General features: G+C 31.7%; 1 protein-coding gene across 2 annotated transcripts in view; it reads left to right on the top strand.

Moving 5' to 3' along the window:
• The window catches only part of Prp39 (pre-mRNA processing factor 39), a 106,287-nt gene that overhangs the window by 12,096 nt on the left and 74,186 nt on the right, over positions 1-20,005 (top strand). For both annotated transcript variants that reach the window (XM_085815004.1, XM_085815005.1), the window contains exons 5-9: positions 4,519-4,634; positions 4,727-4,894; positions 5,512-5,749; positions 10,527-10,637; positions 10,912-11,076. In XM_085815004.1, coding sequence (XP_085671130.1) covers positions 4,519-4,634; positions 4,727-4,894; positions 5,512-5,749; positions 10,527-10,637; positions 10,912-11,076 — 798 coding nt within the window. The remainder of the gene's footprint in view (positions 1-4,518; positions 4,635-4,726; positions 4,895-5,511; positions 5,750-10,526; positions 10,638-10,911; positions 11,077-20,005) is intronic.

The following is a 20,005-nucleotide window of genomic DNA, read 5'->3' on the forward strand; positions in this document are numbered from 1 at the left end:
ATAAAGAAATTTTAATTGTAAAAATAAAATTAATGCTGAGAACTAATTTACAATATCATTTAAATTCTAAGAGCATATGTAAATTAAGTGCACGTATCTAAAACCATATATATTCCAAAAAATTAATCTCAAAAATTTTTTTAAGGAATTTTTAAGACCAAATTAAATTGCATAAGTATATAATTGTTGGCAGGCAGGAGACAGACTTATCAAACCTCCAAACTTAACTCTTCAATTACTCAATTCGTGTTTCCTCATCCATATAGGCAAGGGTAAAAGTAAAATTCACAACAAAAAGTAAAACCTAAATTACTACTGCTCAACAATTATTCACTAATGTAATTTAATTTGGTCTTAAAAATTCCTTAAAAATTTTTTGAGATTAATTTTTTGGAATATTATATATTTTTCCATGGTTTTAGATACGTGTATATATTTTTCCATGGTTTTAGATACGTGCGCGTAATTTACATATGCTCTTAGTTTTGATTTTTTATTTAAATTTATTAAATTTATATTAGCTTTATACGAATAGAGAATATTTGTTAAATTCAAATTTCATTCCTTGCAGCAATGGCACAAGAGAATTATTTAAATTTAACTTAACTTTACAAAGTCCGTAATCCAGACGTCCATTATTCGGAATAATCTATAATCCGGACATCAAAGCCACAAACTTTTTTTTGTATGCTTTACGCATGCGTGTAAAGAATGCGCATTCATTACGCGCCCTATACTTCCACGGTCATAACACCTTTATTCTGTCCTCTTATTAGGTATAGCGCATGCTATATTTGTGTTAGTACTTGAATAACCCTTATTCTTTGTATCTTAAAAGCGGATTTTTCTCATAAATTTTTAATTTCTCTTTGAATTCAGAAATAGTGTTACACCCATGCAAAATAATTTTGTTACTACTCTGATCCGGTATCCCATTGATTACATAATCAAGAATTGAAGAATCATTAACAGAACCTGACTGGCTATTTCACACATGGCAATTAAATATATGGAAAGGATCCACCAGGTTTTAAGTGTCGTTTAAGTCTAGGCATAGTCTAAATGAACCGCATTTTTTCTACTTAGCACGATATTACTTGTGTAATCAGAACAGCTTGGCTTAATGATTTGTTTCTCTAACCACTCTGAAATCTGTTTATCAATTTCATGCTGGTCTGCGGAGGGGGGGGGTGTCACGGCGTGCAATGAACTGGAAATTGATCTGTCAGCACTATCCTCATCTTCAGGACAGATGTTTTTATTTTATTCGGCTTATAATTCCTTACTAAATGTAGTATTTCATCTCGATGTACTTCGTCTTACTCATCTGTTAAGCCATCCTTCTAAATAATTCTTTAATTCATAGTAGAAATCATACCAAGTAGTTTCAGTAGATTTTTGGTGTTTATTTAACCTTCCAGCACGCGTGCATGCGCAAAATTTACTACAAATTCAGTTTTTAATGCACTTTTTTTGCATATCGAAGCTGACATCTGAAGGTCATTTTTATTCCTCCTTTCTACCCTTCCCCACATCATAGAATGTGCCAACAGGAACTCATTTGACTATTTTTTTTAACTGGGCTTTTGGGTTATGTCGCCGCGTTTTCATAAAAGTTACGACGCACACATAGTTGTGTTTTAAAATTTGGAAATTAATTTTTTTCTTAAATATTTTGCGTTATTAATTGCCGTGTATTATTTTAATTTAAATACATTTGGCTCTGTAAATTTTATATTGGTTTTCATAGCCAAAAAATATGTGCAACCAGCTGATTTTGCTCGGATTCTTCAAGAATTATCTGATGAAGAAAAGGAAACCTTTGGATGGGAGAACAATAGTGATTTCCATTCCTTATTTTATTTTATTTCTATTTCTTAGAAATAAATAAAAACATTAAAGTTAGATTAAAGTAGGTTTTTGTAACCAGTAAGAAGTAAATTTCCTTCCAGAAGTAAGTAATGCTAAACTTACTTTTTTTCCTACCAAGGTGTTTTCCTTTTTTATTGTCTATACTTGTCTTTGATGAATATTAAAATTAGCTTCGATTTTAAAATATAATTATTAAATAATAAATTTAAAATTTTCTATAATCATTGCATTTCCATCTCACTAACATAAGAACTTAAAAATAATTTACTTATATTTGAATGTGAATATTTATTTCTTAACAAATTTATTATCAATATTCACTCATTTCTGTCGTTTTTCGTGCCAAAAACGGTAAAATAAAGGATGTCGTAAAAAATACGACACGCGTGTTCTGGAAGGTTAATAGTTGTCAAAATTTTTCCGCTCTCAGTTTAATCGTTGTAACAGTAAAATTTTTTACATATTCATATTTTTTCTCATCCTCTTCTGGTTCTCTAGCAATATGCTGAACAATGTCAGGAGCCAGCATTGAAATAAGTTGAGTCACTTGATTTTCAGCAGGTATATTCATTATTTTAGCTTGATGCTCAAATAACACCAGAAATAAACTTATTTTATCTTCTTTAGTGTTGAAGCATGACATGACATCGTGAATTCTGATTTTTAAAGGCTGCTCAGGTAACTGCATTGTTTCTACTGGCTGTGCTCTGGCAGCCATTGCTTCCAACTGAAGTTTCTGTAGCTTAAAGGCTCTAATTTGCTCTTCTCTTTCACGCTCTTTATTTCTTTCCCTTTCTTCTCTTTCGGATTCCTTTTCTCTTTCTTCTCTTTTGTTTTCTTCTTTTCTTTCCCTTTCTTCTCTAATACGAAATTCACACTAATCAATTGGAGAGAATTATTTAAACAACTTTGCCAGGTTGGCACAAAATAATGTAATACTATGTCGGGTTGATGTTTTAACTCGCTATTCACAAGCCTCGTAAGCTATAAACACCTTTGCCAGTTAGGCAATACAATGGAATTTTACGCACGTCAGTTTGACGATTTTACTATCTCTCTCCACGCCTGGTTGGCAATAACAAGCAATTTTTGCCAGTTTGGCAATACAACTTTTAGAATATACAATCTGTAATAAATCAGGATGACATTACTATTTTTACCACACGCCTGGATGGCGAGAACTAAATAAAAGACTTTTGCCAATTCTGCAAGTTAATCAAATCATGTTAGTTAAAGACTACTACTTATTTTCCATGTACCTGCTTGGCAACAAATTCAAAAACTCAGCTGGGAGTTCTTTTTTTTTTATCAGTTATTTCACACAAAAACTTACACTATTTAAATATAATTCTGAAATGAAATATTTGAATTCAATAAACACTTTTTTATGAAACCAAAAGTTAATCTTATCTTTGAGGATCAGCAATATCCTGTTCTGACAATTCTTTGCTCGGATGCGAGTTATAGAAACACAGAAGATAACCTTTGAATGATCCGCTTCAAAATCTGGCTTTAAAACGGCAGACTTCTGACATCCATTTCTCCTTGAAATAAACAAACTTGGCAATTGGTATTAGCAAACTTGTTCTAAAAAATTCAGCAATTTTCTGGAGGACCAGCACCATCGAAATCGATAATTGCACTCCTAATTTCCAGGATCTTGGTGAAACCTCAATTTATATGACTGTTACGTATTTTTCAGTAATTGACAAAACAGATAATCTTCTTTAAAACATAAATATTATTTTTAGTTTACAGAGATAGATAATTTGTATACAATTCTTAAGTGGCAAAATTTTCATACATCTACTAGCTAGTAAAACTTCAGTATTCCAAACTTAAAACTATTTCTTACATTGCTGAGCAATGGTTACATCATACAAATATGGCATTGCCACTTCAGCAATAAATATAGTTATTTGATAAATAACAAAATATTACAGTGTTGAAAGAAATATTTAATAAAGTAAACAGATAAATATTAAGCTTTTTTTGTAAAATTTGATACCATTTAGATCATAATTGCTCTTTATTTCATAAATTATGGTTTCATATTTTTAATTGTATAATTTCTGCATTCCATCTTACCAGATTTAAATTGATGATCTATGATTCGGAAAAAACCCTAATCCGGAACCGAAGTCCCTACGAGTCTGGATTACGGACTTCTACTGTATATACTTTTTGTGCTGCCGATTGCAACCAGAAAGGGAGGTGCTCAAGTACGTTACAGAAGTCCCATATACAAAATTTCAATGTTCTGGGGCTACTTGCTTTTGATTTATGCGAGACGCATACATATACATACAAATGTACATTAATACGTTTTGGGAAAAAGAGACCTTTATTCCGGCCATACATACAGATGTTATGCAAAAATATCGTTCAGATGGATTCGAGAGCAGTCAAAATGGATATTTTCTTTGAAATATGACACCCAAAATTTTTGCCATAAATTGCTTTGCATAGTTAAATTTACTGATTATTTTATATAATTTCTGTGTTTTAAATTTTGTACTTTTAAGGATGTTTTTAGTTTATATCAAATAGATATAATTTGTCATTTGAGCTGCAAATCATAGAAAAAATTTAATTGTTAATTATTTTGTGTTATTTACATGTTCTTTCTTTTACATTTTGATTTAGATATTTGAAGAAGGTACAAAAGCTATTCCTTTGAGTGTTGACCTGTGGATTCATTATATAAATTTTTATATAGCTCAACAGGCTGATAAGGAAAATTCTTATGAAAATATTAAAGCGTGAGTTTTTTAATTTTGCATTAATTAGCTTCTTGTGTTGTTACATAAAAACAAACTGCTTAAATTTAATTTTATATTCGTCATTAATGTAGGTTATTTAAACGTGCCTTAGCAGCAGCAGGACGGGAATTCAGATCTGATCGTCTGTGGGATTTGTATGTGAACTGGGAAGAAAAAAATAAAAAGCTCAAAGAAGTTACCAATGCGTATGATCAGCTTCTAACCATTCCTACTCAGTTATATAGCCATCATTTTGAGATGTAAGTTTGAGAATTGTCTCTTTTTAATAGAATTTCTTTATGAGAATGTTTTAAGGTAAAATTATGTGTGATAAGTTTTTTTTTTTTGGAGGGGGGCAGAGAATTGTCAGTCATCCCATGTATTGACATCCAAAAAACTTCAAATTTTTCTTATTACAGGTGCCCAGATGTAGATACTTGTATTACAACTATGATTTTTCCTTGAAGTTTTGAATTTATTTATATTATTTATCAAGAAGCTTTGACTTCAGATCTTGTATTCTAATTTATCTATATTGTAAAATATTTATAAGGGAAAAGGAAACTAAAGTCTTTCATTTTTAAAAGACTGATTATCTTCTTTACATTATTCTCTCATGCCATCTGAAAGAAAAAAAAGAAATATGTATTTTGATTTTTTTTTTACCATTGTATTACTAAAACTAATTTATTCTTCATGAAAATATTTCATTGCTTAATTGAACAACTAGAGCACTGTTCGCAATGTTAATAGTATTATTAATTAAAAAAATTTTTTTTTTTTTTGTTGAGTCTATGAGACTTTATCAAACTGAGAATTAAACATGTTTATTTCCCAGAAGAATTGGATATTTACAAACTTTTCTTAATTTTTACAGGTTTCGTAAACATGTAAAGAAAAATACTCCCAGGGAAATTCTTTCAACTGATGAATTTCTTGAGTTGAGACAGAGTGTTGTAAAAGCTCTCAAAAGTACTGCAGATTCAATAATAGATGATGAGGATGATGATGAAAAGATCGCTGATAAGTGTGAAGATGCATTACCACCCGGGATGGAAATAGATGATGCTCCACCTGGCTTAGAAGCAGATGGTACTACTATTGAAAAGGACATGGTATATTTATGTTATAATTTTTCTTCCAGTTTAGAATCTGAGCATTATATACAAGATTGCACAGAAGTTTTCATGTGTAGACTGACATTGTGAAATATTGTGCGCAGCAAAATTTTTATTTTAATAGCATAAAACAACTTTCCTAATTATGTCTGTTCCCCCAGATAAACTTTGATGTATGTATCAACTTATCGTACATATGGAAGAATTGTAACACCCTATAATTTACATTGCTTACTATATTTTCATTTACTGCATATTCCGGAATATAACTCGCACCTATAATTTCAAATTGTAGTTTTAAACTTTTAGGTATATTTGCAGTATAATGGGCAGCTTTTTTTATTTATAAAGAAACCGTAAAGATATATGCATAATGCTCTTATCTTTTGAAGTCATTTATTCAAAGATTTTTCTGAGGCTTTTGATAATGGTATAGTGAATTCACAAGAAATAATGGAAACAATATGTATGTCGAGAAATGTTTGAGAGAGTAAAACATTCTGCTAAGACAGTGAGTTATATACAATGCAGGTGTGCACAAGAATGATATTTTAGCGTATCGAGAAAAGAGGGACATAATTTTGGGTAAGAATGTACTTCCAACCTGAATGAATTCACATACGAGTCAGATGTTTTCTCTTTATATAGTGATTTGAAACCATGATTTTGAAGTAAACATCGAAGACTTAAGTAAATTACATTTCCTTTAGTTGAAATACAGTTGATCCCGGGATCTTTTTAGTAGAAAATGTGGGTTCTGCCAAACAAAACAAATACAATGCTGGTTTCAGATGCAAAGTCATTCAATTTGCGAAAATGGAAATTGTACTGCTGCAAGGGTGTTTAATTAATCTTGGTGGGAATTCTGGATAGATGAGCATATAAAAATTGGAATTCATGATAGAAGAAGCAAATTAATGGAGAGGAAATTTGTAATCTAAAATTATAGTCTCATAGTATTTGTTATAAGTATTAATATAAAACACCTACATTTAACATATGTAAGATTTTGAAAAGGAAGTCTATTTCAGAACTGTCATGTTGCTGTAGTCCTTAAAAACGTATAAAAGTAAAACATCATACCTGATTGTAAAATCCTGTTGAACATGAAAGTTGGTGGAGATCAACGAAACTTGCGCCAGTCATTCCAATAGAAGTTTGAAAGAAAGCATCACTGTTTTTCAAACTAGATAATCAAGACATACAAGTTGCAAATATAGCATATAAAAAACTTCATTTAATTGCCTTAATTTTAAAATACATTTACACAATGACAATGCCTTCACACTGCATTGTCATTGTGTAAATGCCATGTATATCCATTATTGGAGCTGAATTGTTCTGTTTTAGTATTAGTTTTTGTCAAAATTTGTCAATGAGATAGTTGTAAATTGTCGATGCTGCGGAGAAAAGTTCTTGTGATAGACAGACTAAATGCATATCACGAATCTCATATTCTAATTCCCTGTGCTGTATTAATTCGTGTCTTCTCTTTGTCAAAGTCTAAGGGGGAATTAGTATACAAAAAAGATCCATGTAGTCCTATCTGAGCTTGTAATGGCTTTACATGTCTTTCGTTTGCAATTTTTAATATTTAAGTTTATAAAATTTGAAAAATTCTTATTTAGTTAGTTGAATGTCAAATAGTTAGGCTTTTACTGTATGTAAAACTTTTAAGACGTAACACATTAAAAATTTGGGGGTGGGAGGATTTGGTTCTAGATCTGAATCAGAATTGCTTAAAAAAAAGTGATTTATAATTGTATAACTGAAATATGTTTTTCATGTTTACTCAAATATGATGCAAACATGTGTTATATATAAAATTATATTATTTGTCTTTTTTTTTTTTTCCCCTCCAAAGAGCATGTACATACAGTTGTTTTGGAAAGTATGGTCTTCATAATCTATTCTATTGTTGAACTTTTTTTTCTTTCATTTGATATTTTAACATAAATAAATAGTAATTCAAATTATTTTCTTAATGGGTTTAGGATAAAATACACAACACATGTTATATATCAAGTTATATTATTTGGCTCCCCCTTTTTTTTCCCAAAGAGCATGTACATACAGTTGTTTTGGAAAGTATGGTCTGTTGAAATTTATGATCTTTTTTCTTATTTGTATTTTTAACATTTGATAAATAATCTTTTGCTTACCTTTCTTGATGAAAATCCTCAGTAATGCTTGGAATTCTTTTCCATTTTTTTCACACAGAAGCTTTATTTACAGCTATGTACAACAATTGTATGCTTACATCAGAACATTCATCATGATTCTCCGGTTGCCACTACATATATACCAATTATCTATACCATGCAATGCGGTAAGGAAAAAATAACAAGCGAAAAATAAAAAGGCTGCACCCTATCATAGCCAGCTACATAAACTGTAACATCCTCCCCTTAGATGAACTCTTGGTTCATCAAAGGATTGGATTCTTAAGCTATCTTAAACACTAAATGTTTTTAATGTTCTATAAGTTTAAAATGTTCATAGACGCAGTGTTCGTAATTTAAATTCACTGTATTCAGTTCAAAAAGTTCAAGTCATTTCTATCGGGTACAATAACTGCACAGGATGACGAAGATGAGTTTCATTAGCTAAACGGACACAAGCCCTTATTTTCCCATCTCGTCCTGGATGACACTTCTGTAGAACTCTCATCTTCCATAATAATCTTGGTAATTTTTCTTCATGCACTAGAACTACAGATCCCTTCAAAAGATCTGTTACGGCATTACCTCTCTGAGTTTGTTTGCGTTTCTTATTTTCAAGTAAGTATTCCCTTTTCCATCTTTTCCAAAACCCTTCTAATAACCTGAGCCAGTATTTATATCGCCTTTTTAAATTTTCTTTAGTTGAATTGAGTTCAAGAATTTTGCCAGATGGTAAGGATGTCAGCCTTCGTCCAACTAGAAAATGAGCTGGTGTCATCGGTTCTGTTTCTCCAACTTCACTATAAACATAAGTCAGCAGACGTGAATTCAATATTGCCTCAATTTCAATTACAACTGTTTCCAACTCTTCAAATTTAAGTGAAGCCTTCATGAGTATTTTCTTCAAACATGATTTGATAGATCTAACAAGCCTTTCCCAGAAACCAGCCCGCCAGGCTGCCTTCTCCACATTGAATTTCCACTCAGTACCTTTATTACCAAAATAATTTTGAACTTCTCTGTCCTTGATGGAATTCTATAGTTTTTTAAATCCTTGTCTGCTCTTTTGAAGGTTTTTGCATTGTCTGAATATATTATTCGACATACTCCTCTTCTTGAAATAAATCTTCTAAAGGATAGAAAAAAATTGTTTGCAGTTTCGCTAGACACTAGTTCCAGATGCACTGCTCTGGTTACAGCGCATGTATACGGAGCAATATAAGCTTTCCCAGTTTCATCCTTTGTACTCCTAGGACCAGCAAAATAAAGTCCTACAACTTCGAAGGGATTTGCCTATGTTATTCTTTTGGTTGATAAGGGAGCGATATCCTGACTTCTTGGCTTAGCTTTAAATCTGTAGCAAATCACACACTTGTTAATATTACTCTTTACACGCGTTTGACCCTTAAGTATCCAAAATTTTTCTCTAACTTGAGTTAAAGTTTCGGCTACACCAGTGTGTCCTTGCGTTACGTGACAATCTTTAATGGTATTGGTCTGTCAAATGAGACTTCTCAGGTAATATTGCTGGGTATGTTTGATTATAGCTTAACTCAGCATTTTGAAGCCTTCCACCTACTTTGAGTCTACAAATGGATTTAATGTAAATATTTTCGAACTATGTATGCTTTGTTTCATCATTAATTTCCTTATTTCTTCTCTAAAATTTTCTGAGTTTTCTTGATCCAGAAATTCTCTGCTTCATTCATCTCTTCAGCCTTGACAGGTCCAATTCTTCTTAATTTTGGGTCACTGAAGTTCTCGATAGGGATGATAGGTTCGCTGTTTTCAACAATAGTTTGCTGTTAAGATTTCTTGCTTCTTTCCTTTTCGTGTCTCAGAATAATCTTTTGCTTACCTTTCTTGATGAAAATCCTCAGGAACGCTTGGAATTCTTTTCCATTTTTTTTCACACAGAAGCTTTATTTACAGCTATGTACAACAATTGTATGCTTACATTAGAACATTCATCATGTTTCTCTGGTTGCCACTACATCTATATCAAAATCCGCAATGCGGTAAGAAAAAAATAACAAGCTAAAAGTAAAAAAGCTGCGCCCTCTCGTGGCCAGCTACATAAACTGTAACATGGTCTTCATAATATATTCTATTGTTGAACTTTTTTTCCTTTCATTTGATATTTAACATAAATAAATAGTAATTAAAATATTTTTTAATGGGTTTAAGATGAAAAAGTACACAAAGGTGTAAAAGAAGCTACAGGATTCGAGTGTAAGTGAAATTACAATTGAAGCATTATCATAGGTTTGAAACTGCTGTTAAGATTTTATTTGAAACTATATAGCAAAGATTTTCAGTATTTAAGATAATACAAGGAAATGTAAATAATTAAATGTTAAATATAGACTAAAATGTATGAAAAATAAATCATCCTTCTAATGCAAATAATTATGTCAATGTCTAAAACGAGTGAAATTGAAATCTCTCTTGTTATAGGAGACATTTTTAATCATTTATACAAGCTAAAAAACACTTGAAGCACATATATATTATTCTACTATTATTTTGTATTTTGTTATATGCTATGAATAAAATATATAAATATGTTAGTTTTATGATAAAATAATAATGCTATGAAATGTTTGTTGTAGATGAGTGCCCGGGAAATCGATATCATGAAGCAAAAGATTGTTGAAAAACGAAAGCTCTTGCATGAAAAGAATGAAATTGAAGTTGGAAAACGATGGTCTTTCGAGGAAGCCGTAAGTATAATTATTTAATATCATGGAGTTGAGAGAACATAATACAAAAACCAGCATGCCCCAGTGCATAGAAATTATTTTATAACAATGTCTGTATATGACCATTTACATGCAGTTTCTATGCTGAGAATGTGATTTTTGAAGCCCTGATTTCTTTATCATGACAGCGGCCCGTCTCAGGTATGGAAATTACTGTAGTCCCTTAGGGTAACTTTAGTATTATCCCACAGGATGGTGTTTTTTCAACTAACATGAGGACTATTTTTCTTTTCAGATCAAACGTCCGTATTTTCATGTAAAGCCACTGGAAAGAGCACAGTTGAAGAACTGGAAGGACTATCTGGATTTTGAAATTGAAAATGGGACACATGAGAGCACTGTTATCCTTTTTGAACGGTGTATGATTGCCTGCGCCCTATATGAAGATATGTGGCTTAAGGTAGTATTCCCCCCCCCAAGATTTAATTTTATTATTTTTAACAATAATTAAAGTTAGAGAATGAAATTAAAAATCGAGTTTCTATTTTGGATAGCATTTATTAATTATCTATTGCTTGCTTATGACTGATCAGTTGCATAACTGCTTTTCATTGGAAGTTATTTTACTTCATATTTGCGTTCTTTGGCATTCAGAGCTAGGTGCAGTTTGAAAATATATTACTAAAATCTCTTTTATGGAAACAAATTAAGAAATTTTTTAGGAACAAAATTGTATTTTATGCTCAACATGTGATTTTATTTTACAAAATAGGTCATCTGAAAACTTGTGGCTTTAAATCTCTTACCTTCATCTCTCATCATATAAATAAAAATAAGTATATGCAACACTGAAAACAAAAACTTGTTAAAGGATTTTTAATTGAAGTTAAAAGCAAGATAAAATACTGTAGGGCAGGGCTTCTTAAACTTTTTTCAGTCATGGCTCCCAGGACCCCATAATATGTATGAAAATTTTGTGGGATCCCATAAGCATTACGCAAATCCAACACACGCGTGTATGAAACTGTCAATTTTTTCACTTGTACTGTAATATACTATTGCAGTTTTAGGTCATTAACTTTAAGACAGAAAATGTGAAAATTTTAAATAAGTAACAGAGTGCAAAGCAAGTAAAATGAACGTTTCTATTATAAAAAGAATGCTTTGAAATGTTTTTGTTTTTCTTTGTTTATTGTCTTTTTTTTTATCTATTTTCAGATACATTGTGTAAAAACATTTGGTAATTGCAAAATTATTATACAGTCAAAAGTCGTTAATCCGGACTCGTCGGGACTTCGGCGATTCCGGATTATCGATTTTTCCGGATTATAGATCATCAGTTTAAATCTCGTAAGATGGCATGCAGAAATTCTAAAATTAAAAATATGAAACCGAAATTTATGAAATAAAGAACAATTATTATCTAAAGGGTATCAAAATTTGCAAAAAGAAAAAGCTTAATATTTATTTGTTTACTTTATTAAACATTTCTTTCAATGTAAGTTGTTTAAGTTTTGCTTCGTTTCATGTGATAATACTTTCTCTTTAATTCTATTAAACAGACATAATTTCTTGTTTTTTGTTTTCAATAACCTCTGTCACTTTTCTTCGCTATCGGAAGCGAATTATAATGACGAGGAACTTGTTTTAAATCATATCAAAGACGGAGCATATCGAGATGAAATACTACAAGGAATTATAAGCCAAATAAAATAAAAACATCTGCGCTGAAGATAAGGATAGTGCTGACAAATCAACTTCCAACTCATTAGGCGCCCGCCACCGAGCAGCGTGAAATTGATAAACAGATTTCGGATTTCAAAACATACTTTCGCTTTAGATCCTTTACATATTAACAAATATATATCGGAAATTCTATTTGATATAATCGAAAGTTTAAGCTTACTTTTATAAAATTGCTCTTACAGTCTGCAAAAAATAATAAGCCGGATGCAATTCGAAAATTAAGGAACAACGCAATCATCAACATTAACTGAAACAGATAATTAGATAATTTTAGCTTATACGTCCATTATACATAAAATGCGCACGCGAAAACGTATTCTGTACTTGCGCACACTCATATGCGCAGTCGTAAAAGGTCTTCTGCGCATGTGTCAACGTGGCGCATGCGCAGAAAGTTTTTAGTTTTGATGTCCGGATTATAGATCATTCCGAATTATGGGTGTCCGAATTAACGACTTTTGACTGTAATAAGAAATATCAAAACTGCTAAAATTTTTGTCAACCCCCCTTGCTGCAAGTACCGTGACCCACTGTTTAAGAAACTCTGCTCTAGGCCAACAGTTTGAAATCATGATTAAACACTAATAAAGTGAAAATGCAAGAGCTTTATCAGCTGGAGCTGGAATATGTGGCTTCATCAGATTCATGCTCTTTTATTGCTTTCCACAGGATGGATGTGATTCACTTATAAGAAAGGTATTTTGCAACACATTTTGGTGGTGGTTTCATTTGCTTGTGTAATTTTTTAGAGTGTTTTTTTGTCAGTGTTTGGTTATGAGTTTGGTCTTATTTCATTCAGTTACTGAATGTAGATGCTTGGCAAATTACTTGATTGAAGATGTGTTGTTTTCATTGATTAACTAGTTGGCAGAGAGGTTGGACATATCGTTTTTATGTTTGGCAATTCCTATCAATAGTTTTCTGGATTTTGAGCTGATATATTGAGTTTTTATGCTTGTGTCTTCATTGCGAATTGGAATAGTATATACATTTAAAAAATCTCTTGTAGCAATATCTGATTTATTTGATCTTAACAATTTCCAGATGGATAATGATAAGTTTATAACCAAATGTTTTAATGAATAGGATGATCGGATAGTAGTGAAAAGTTCCTATAAATGTACTATATTTGATGCTTGCATCGGTAAAGACTTACAGACTAATGTTTTTGAGAAATGCCTTGAAGTTTATTTACTGATTTCTTTGGTGAGTTTTTTGACAAAATCAGTAGGATATTTATTGTTTTCAGAATTTTTGGTATGTAATTATATTCAATTGCCTGTAACTCCAATGTGGAACAGAAATCCTTAGCAGGTTTCAAGTAGAAATAAAAGGTAGCTCTTTTTTGCAGATGAAGGGTATTATTGCTGGGTGTTGAGTTGGTTTGCGTTATATTCTGGTCTAAAGAGAGTTGCTGTTTATAACGATTTAATTTTAAGAAATAGCATTTCTCTTCAGACCACAGTATATTAATTTTGAATTTGTACTTTATTAAGTCCGAAATGTGGCAACATTATTTTCTCTCCTAAGGCTGTATTAGAAATCAAGTACCAAATATACGTTCACTTTTCAGATCCTGCTACAGCTGCCAGAATCTCAAAGACTTTTTGACATGATTAAAATTCCAACTGTAATTTTGGTAAGGTAGCTGTAATAATAGCCTGCAGGACAACTTGAAAAATATCATTTCTTTTCCTCTTTGCCAACCTTTACAAGCACTCAAGGCTAGAAAGTCAGTTGTTGCTAACATCAGTTAGTGTATTGTCATTAGCCACCATGTGATTTCTATCCAGCAGGTATTCAAAAATGACATGTAGGAAACTGATTTGGAACAAAAATTGCTTTTGTGGTATACCTGCTTTTCTAGAGTATTATATTCTCCATTCCTAAATTATATATATATGTATGTATATGTATGTATGTATGTATGTATGTATGTATGAATTGGGGGTAGTCAGCAGGTTCTTATGTATTAGATCATTTTGGATATTGGAGATCCATATTTTGGACTTAATACGGTATTTGCTGTTGCATTCTAAGTTAGTATCAGGCTTATGTGCAAAATTATAAAATTATAAACAAAATGTAGAGTTACAGTCGAGTTACAAAGTAAAGAAGATTAAGAATTTTTTTAGTAGTTATGCATGTCTAAAAAAATTTCTAGGGTTTCATGAGCATTTCTTATTTATGAGGTTTTTTTTTTGGAAAACATACTTACTGAGTCATATTTTTTTTCTACATGAAATATACAAAGTGTAAAATAACAACCAAGTTTCAGATAAATATCTTGAATGTACTTTCTGCAGTCATTATCACATTTGTCAAACTAGGTTTAAGTTCTGCAGTCAGTTGAATAGAAATATGTTCAGTAGTGTCAAATGAACAGATGATCAAAGAGATAGGTACAGTATTCATATTGATAGCTTCCTGTTTATATTTTTTCCTAATAAAGATCTTTTGGAGTAAACATAATTTTATTAGGTGCAGTGTTTATGTGGTCTGTTTTATGACCATTATGAATATTAATTATGTATGTGGCCTTCCATATACTTTTACTGGGCAGTATATGTGCATGTCATTGTTATTCTTTAGGACCAGAAACTTTGAAGAACTAACTGAAACTTCTTAAGGTTTTTGTATTACAGCTCAGTGTGTAAAGGTACACTGTTAGCCATCTAAAATGCAACATGAAGAAGGACAAGAGATACCAGAGATTATACATAGTATCAATGTACAGTGTGCAAAAAAAGGCGGCACAGTTTTACATCTCCTGTTCTACTGGGCCGATGGACCAAATTCAAATTGCTTTTTTCATGTCTCAAAAGTGCGACCTAGGATATGTATTAGATTTATATATATGGCATTGTTCTAAAATAGGTATTTGGACACAATCCGACTTTTTTTTTTAATGACATGGCGATTTTTATCAATATTTCAATTCTATGACTCAGATTATGCCAGATTGCCAAGTTTTGTATGTTAATTGAATTTGATATGTATTTATTAATATCTCTTTTTTTATTAAATTTACTTGATTCCTTCTTTCAGAATTCGAAATTTAGGTTCATTCCAAATAAAACATTCTTTTTTATTGATTTATTTTTAAAATTTATATTTTAAAATAATTTTTATAAATTTTTCAAAAAACATTTTTAATTTATAACCTATAAATGTTTTGCCATCATCTTATCAAGTAGATGTATTTCTAAGCATACCTGCAAAAAATTATAGTTTTTCATTCAAAGCTTCCTAAGATATACATAATTTTACATTTTGGCATGTTTTGAAATTTGGCATATTATAAACAATAATAATGAAAATGTGGTTTACGCACTTTGATAAAATTATTTGAAAGTATGAACAATGACTTTTTCCTGTCTCCATGGACAATGAAGAAAAAGGAAAGGAAAAAATTTGGTATAAATTCGAAGTTCGCCAAGTGAATTATTCTTGGCATAACCTGAAAATAATTTGCCGAGATAAATTTTTAAAGTTCTCCATAAATTTCTCACCAAAAATTACAAAATTTAATATCTAGGCATAATTTGAGTTGTAGAATTGAAATATGAAAAACAATTGGTATGTTATTTCAGAAAAAGGCCAATTTTGTGTCAAAATGTTATGTTAGAACAAAGCTATATATAAATCTAATATATATCTTATGTTGCGCTTTCGAGACATGGAAAACACAATTTGAATTTTGTCAATTGTCTCAGTAGAACAGGAGATATAGAACTGCCCCCCTTTTTATTGTGTAGTGTATATTGATTTGAAATACAGCCTCCTTTGAGGTGAGGAAGGGGGGAAAGTCAGTAATGAGTTTTCCTTCGCATTTGTCAAAACTGCTGCAACACAATGTGGCTTTGAGTGAAAGAGGCTTTGGTTGTGTTGGTGGGGAATGGTAGCCTATGCTGCTTCCACTTGTAGCCAAAGTTCATTTGGTATATTCATTGCATTTTGCAGGTGTGGCATTCTGGGTTAAGCGTTCTCCAGTCATTGTCCAGACATGTTTGATGGTCGTTAGATCTGGAGAATGGATAGGCTGTGTAACAGGGCAATACGGTGAGCTAAGAAGAAAGCTCAACATTATGTGCAACATGTGGTTGTTCATTGCTATGCTGCTTCCACTTGTAGCCAAAGTTCATTTGGTATATTCATTGCATTTTGCAGGTGTGGCATTCTGGGTTAAGCCTTCTCCAGTCATTGTCCAGACATGTTTGACGGTCATTAGATCTGGAGAATGGATAGGCTGTGTAACAGGGCAATACGGTGAGCTAAGAAGAAAGCTCGACATTATGTGCAACATGTGGTTGTGCATTGTCCTGTTAAAATGTGGCCACTTGCAAGCTCTGAACGTTAGGAAGGAGGGCAGGCTGCAAAACTTTGGAGATATAGCATTGATTGGTAAGTTTGCTGATAATCCATAGTAGGGAGGTACGGGAGTGGAATCGAATCAGACGCAGGTTTTTTAGTATGACGATGCATAAAAAAAAAGTCAAACAGTGTCTTTCTGCAATGAAGTAGCTGGAATGTTTAATCATTTTATAACGAGTTCATACAAGATGGAATATATCAACTTCTGTGTCCCCCAATCACAATAAGGGGTCTTCTAAGTAAATAATCCTCCAATAAATATTTATTTATTTCCACTATTGCAGCAAATCCCAAATCCTGTGTCCCTTGAAGTTTGTTGATAGTTTCATCGAATTCTTCCCATATGGAAGAGTTCTCAGTATATGTTACAATTGTATTTGACTCCTCCTACAGTGTCTGATACTGCACACCTAAAGTTTTCATTATTACTACATTGCTGTAGCATTCTTGGCATTTCAGTTCATCAGGAAAACTATGTTTTTTAAAGCGAGCATCCAGGAAAATTGCCTGCATCACTGGCTCGTTGTTAGAGATAGGCCTAAACCATTCTGACAACCCTTTCAGTTTATCATCAATTAACAACTCTGTTTCTTGTAAAAACCCTGTGTCTTTATTTCTGTCCTTGAGCTTTCATCTAGCGTGCATGTTTTTTCTTAATAGAATTCTTATTTTGGAAAGATAAGCAGTTCTGATGACATATTTAAAACCTCTGTTGCTTGTTTCATAATATTCCAGTATTGATCTGACAAATTAAACAATTTTCCCCGTAATATAATAAGGGAAGAATTAATTTCATTTATTTTAATTTATCTTTAAATTCTACTGCATTTCAGCAAGTTCACATGAAGCAAATTAACCTTTCTTTCAAATACATCTCTATCTCTTTAACTATATCAACAATTTTCTATAGCGATAACCTAATGACATATTGCAAAATCAGGTTTAATGAATGCGCAGAGTATGGCAGGTGTGGAAATTTTGAAATAATAGCAGCTGATTTCACATTTGAAGCACTGTCAGTGACTATGGCTGCTATTTTTCAAATGTATATCAAATGTTCTTGCAACAAACAGCATTGACCCAACTGGAAATATTTTTCATGGTGTGCCTTTCTTTGAATTATGAGTGTTCTAATATATATGATTTTAATTTTGAACTTTCATCTATAAAGTGCACTCTAAGAGCATAAAAATTAAGTTTGTTGATATTTATCCACCCATCCAAAGTCAAATAAACAGCTTTTGCACTCGTCAAGTCATTTTTAATTTTAAGTACAAATTCATTAAAGATACTCGACAATAACAAATTGGATAAAGTGTTCCAACTTGGAAAATTTGTGCAAAGCATGGGAATGAACTTTTTAAATTCCATGTCTTCAACTATAAAAAATGTATAGTATTCTTTGTATACCATTTTTAAAAGCTATGTGTTCAATGATATACTCCTACTGCTTTCTTACATTAATGAATTTGCTTATAGACGATTGTAAAGTAGTAGAGAGTGAGGAAAAACTGGATCTACATCCACATTCAGAGTGAGAATCGAATTTTGGACCAAAGTCTTCAGTTGAGTTGGATGTTAAAGGAAGACTCAAAGCCAATATTTGAGATGTGAAAGGATTTCCCTAACTTCTGCTGCAGTTTCATTGTCAGTTGACAGCAGCCTTGGGTGGCTACCTTATCCTGACCACTTAAATGGCACTGTTGGTTTTTTTTCCCCTTTAAATATCTTTTTAGATTGGAGGCAGATCTTGAGGAAAAGGAAATTTGACTGCTGGCAGTACCAGCATTTTCCTTTTTTTTTTTTTTTTTTTTTTTTTTTTTTTTTTTTTTTTTTCTGATTTGGCAATATGATACTAAATATTTTTCAAGGTTCATCTATGTGGGAGGGTTGACATTTTATTCTGCAACCTTGAAAAAATGCATTAGATGAAAAAATTTATGTTTATAAACATATATTAATTCTGAAGAAGATTAAGGAGAATTTCCCAGCTTTTGTCTGCAAGATGTTAGAAAATTAAGTAAATAAATAAAAGTATAATTTATTATTTTATATAAATGCTATTATAATATTATATAAAAAAGGTAATACGTCATATAGGCACCTTATACTGTGACAAAGTTTGAAGAACAGAAACGAAAACTCAAAAGAAGTGCTCCAAACTGAGAAATCGAAGCTGAGCAGATGCAGAGCGAAAGCTAAAAGCAAAAAGAACAAATAATCGAAACTGTGCAGGAGCCAGATCTGCAGCTAGAGAAGGAGTGCTGGATTAATGAAAAGAGTGAATAAACAAAACTCCAAAGGAACCTAATCTGCAGCTAGAAAAGGAGCGTCAGAACGATGACAGCTGGGAGTCTAAGGAAATTAAGTACATGTTATAGTCTACCTACTTTAAGCAGTCCTCACATTGTAGGAAGGAGAGAAAAACTCAGTCCATTTGCCAAAAGAGATGGTGAGTTTTGATGAGATGCCTCAGTTTATTTAATGCTTTGGGAGGTAGACTAGGTGGAACACTAGACTAGGTAGAACACAAGACTAGGTTTTCCAAGACTAGATAGAACACAAGCAAACCAAAAACACGCATAAAAAAAGGTCAGAGACATTTCTGGTAAATAATAAATATGCTATAGTTTTATGTTGCTGGCCACAATAGGGCACAGCTTTTTTATTTCTGTCATTTTTTCTTACCGCTTTGCGAATTATTTGATTGAGATACAGCAGCAGCGATAGAAAATAAGGTGAATTTTCTCCAAGAAAACAACTTGTAAATAGCTGTAAATAAAATTTTCCGTGTTACAAAATGGCAAAAATTCCAAGTATCCTGTGGATTTTATCAAGAAAACGTAAGCAGAGAGGTTTGCTCATCAAATATTGTTAAATGTTGAAGGTAAAAATAAAAAAATACAAATTAGAAATGCAGACAATAATTCAAGATGGTGCGGAAACCCAGAAGAAAACTAATCCAGATTGGTGGAATTATTGCCCCAGCTTTATGAGAAGCCTTCGGACGTATTAATGAGAGAACAGATAGTATAAACCCTTTAAAAAATGAACTGTGGTGGTATGGCCATCTTTCCTTGTTAAAGATAACAAACATCCTTTGGCCCAGATCTTTAAGAAATTTTAATGAAGGTGATAAAATAACAAATTCTTAGAAACGAAAAAGAAAGAAACAAGAAATCTTAACAGCAAAGTGTATTGTTGAAAAGAGCGAACCTATTCCTGTCGAGAACTTCAGTGACATAAAGAAAGTATACAGAATAACATCT

This window comes from Stegodyphus dumicola, chromosome 4 (assembly GCF_044657685.1).
Source record: "Stegodyphus dumicola isolate Sdum_Otavi_A_Nest chromosome 4, ASM4465768v1".
In the NCBI taxonomy this organism is placed as follows: Eukaryota; Metazoa; Arthropoda; class Arachnida; order Araneae; family Eresidae; genus Stegodyphus; species Stegodyphus dumicola.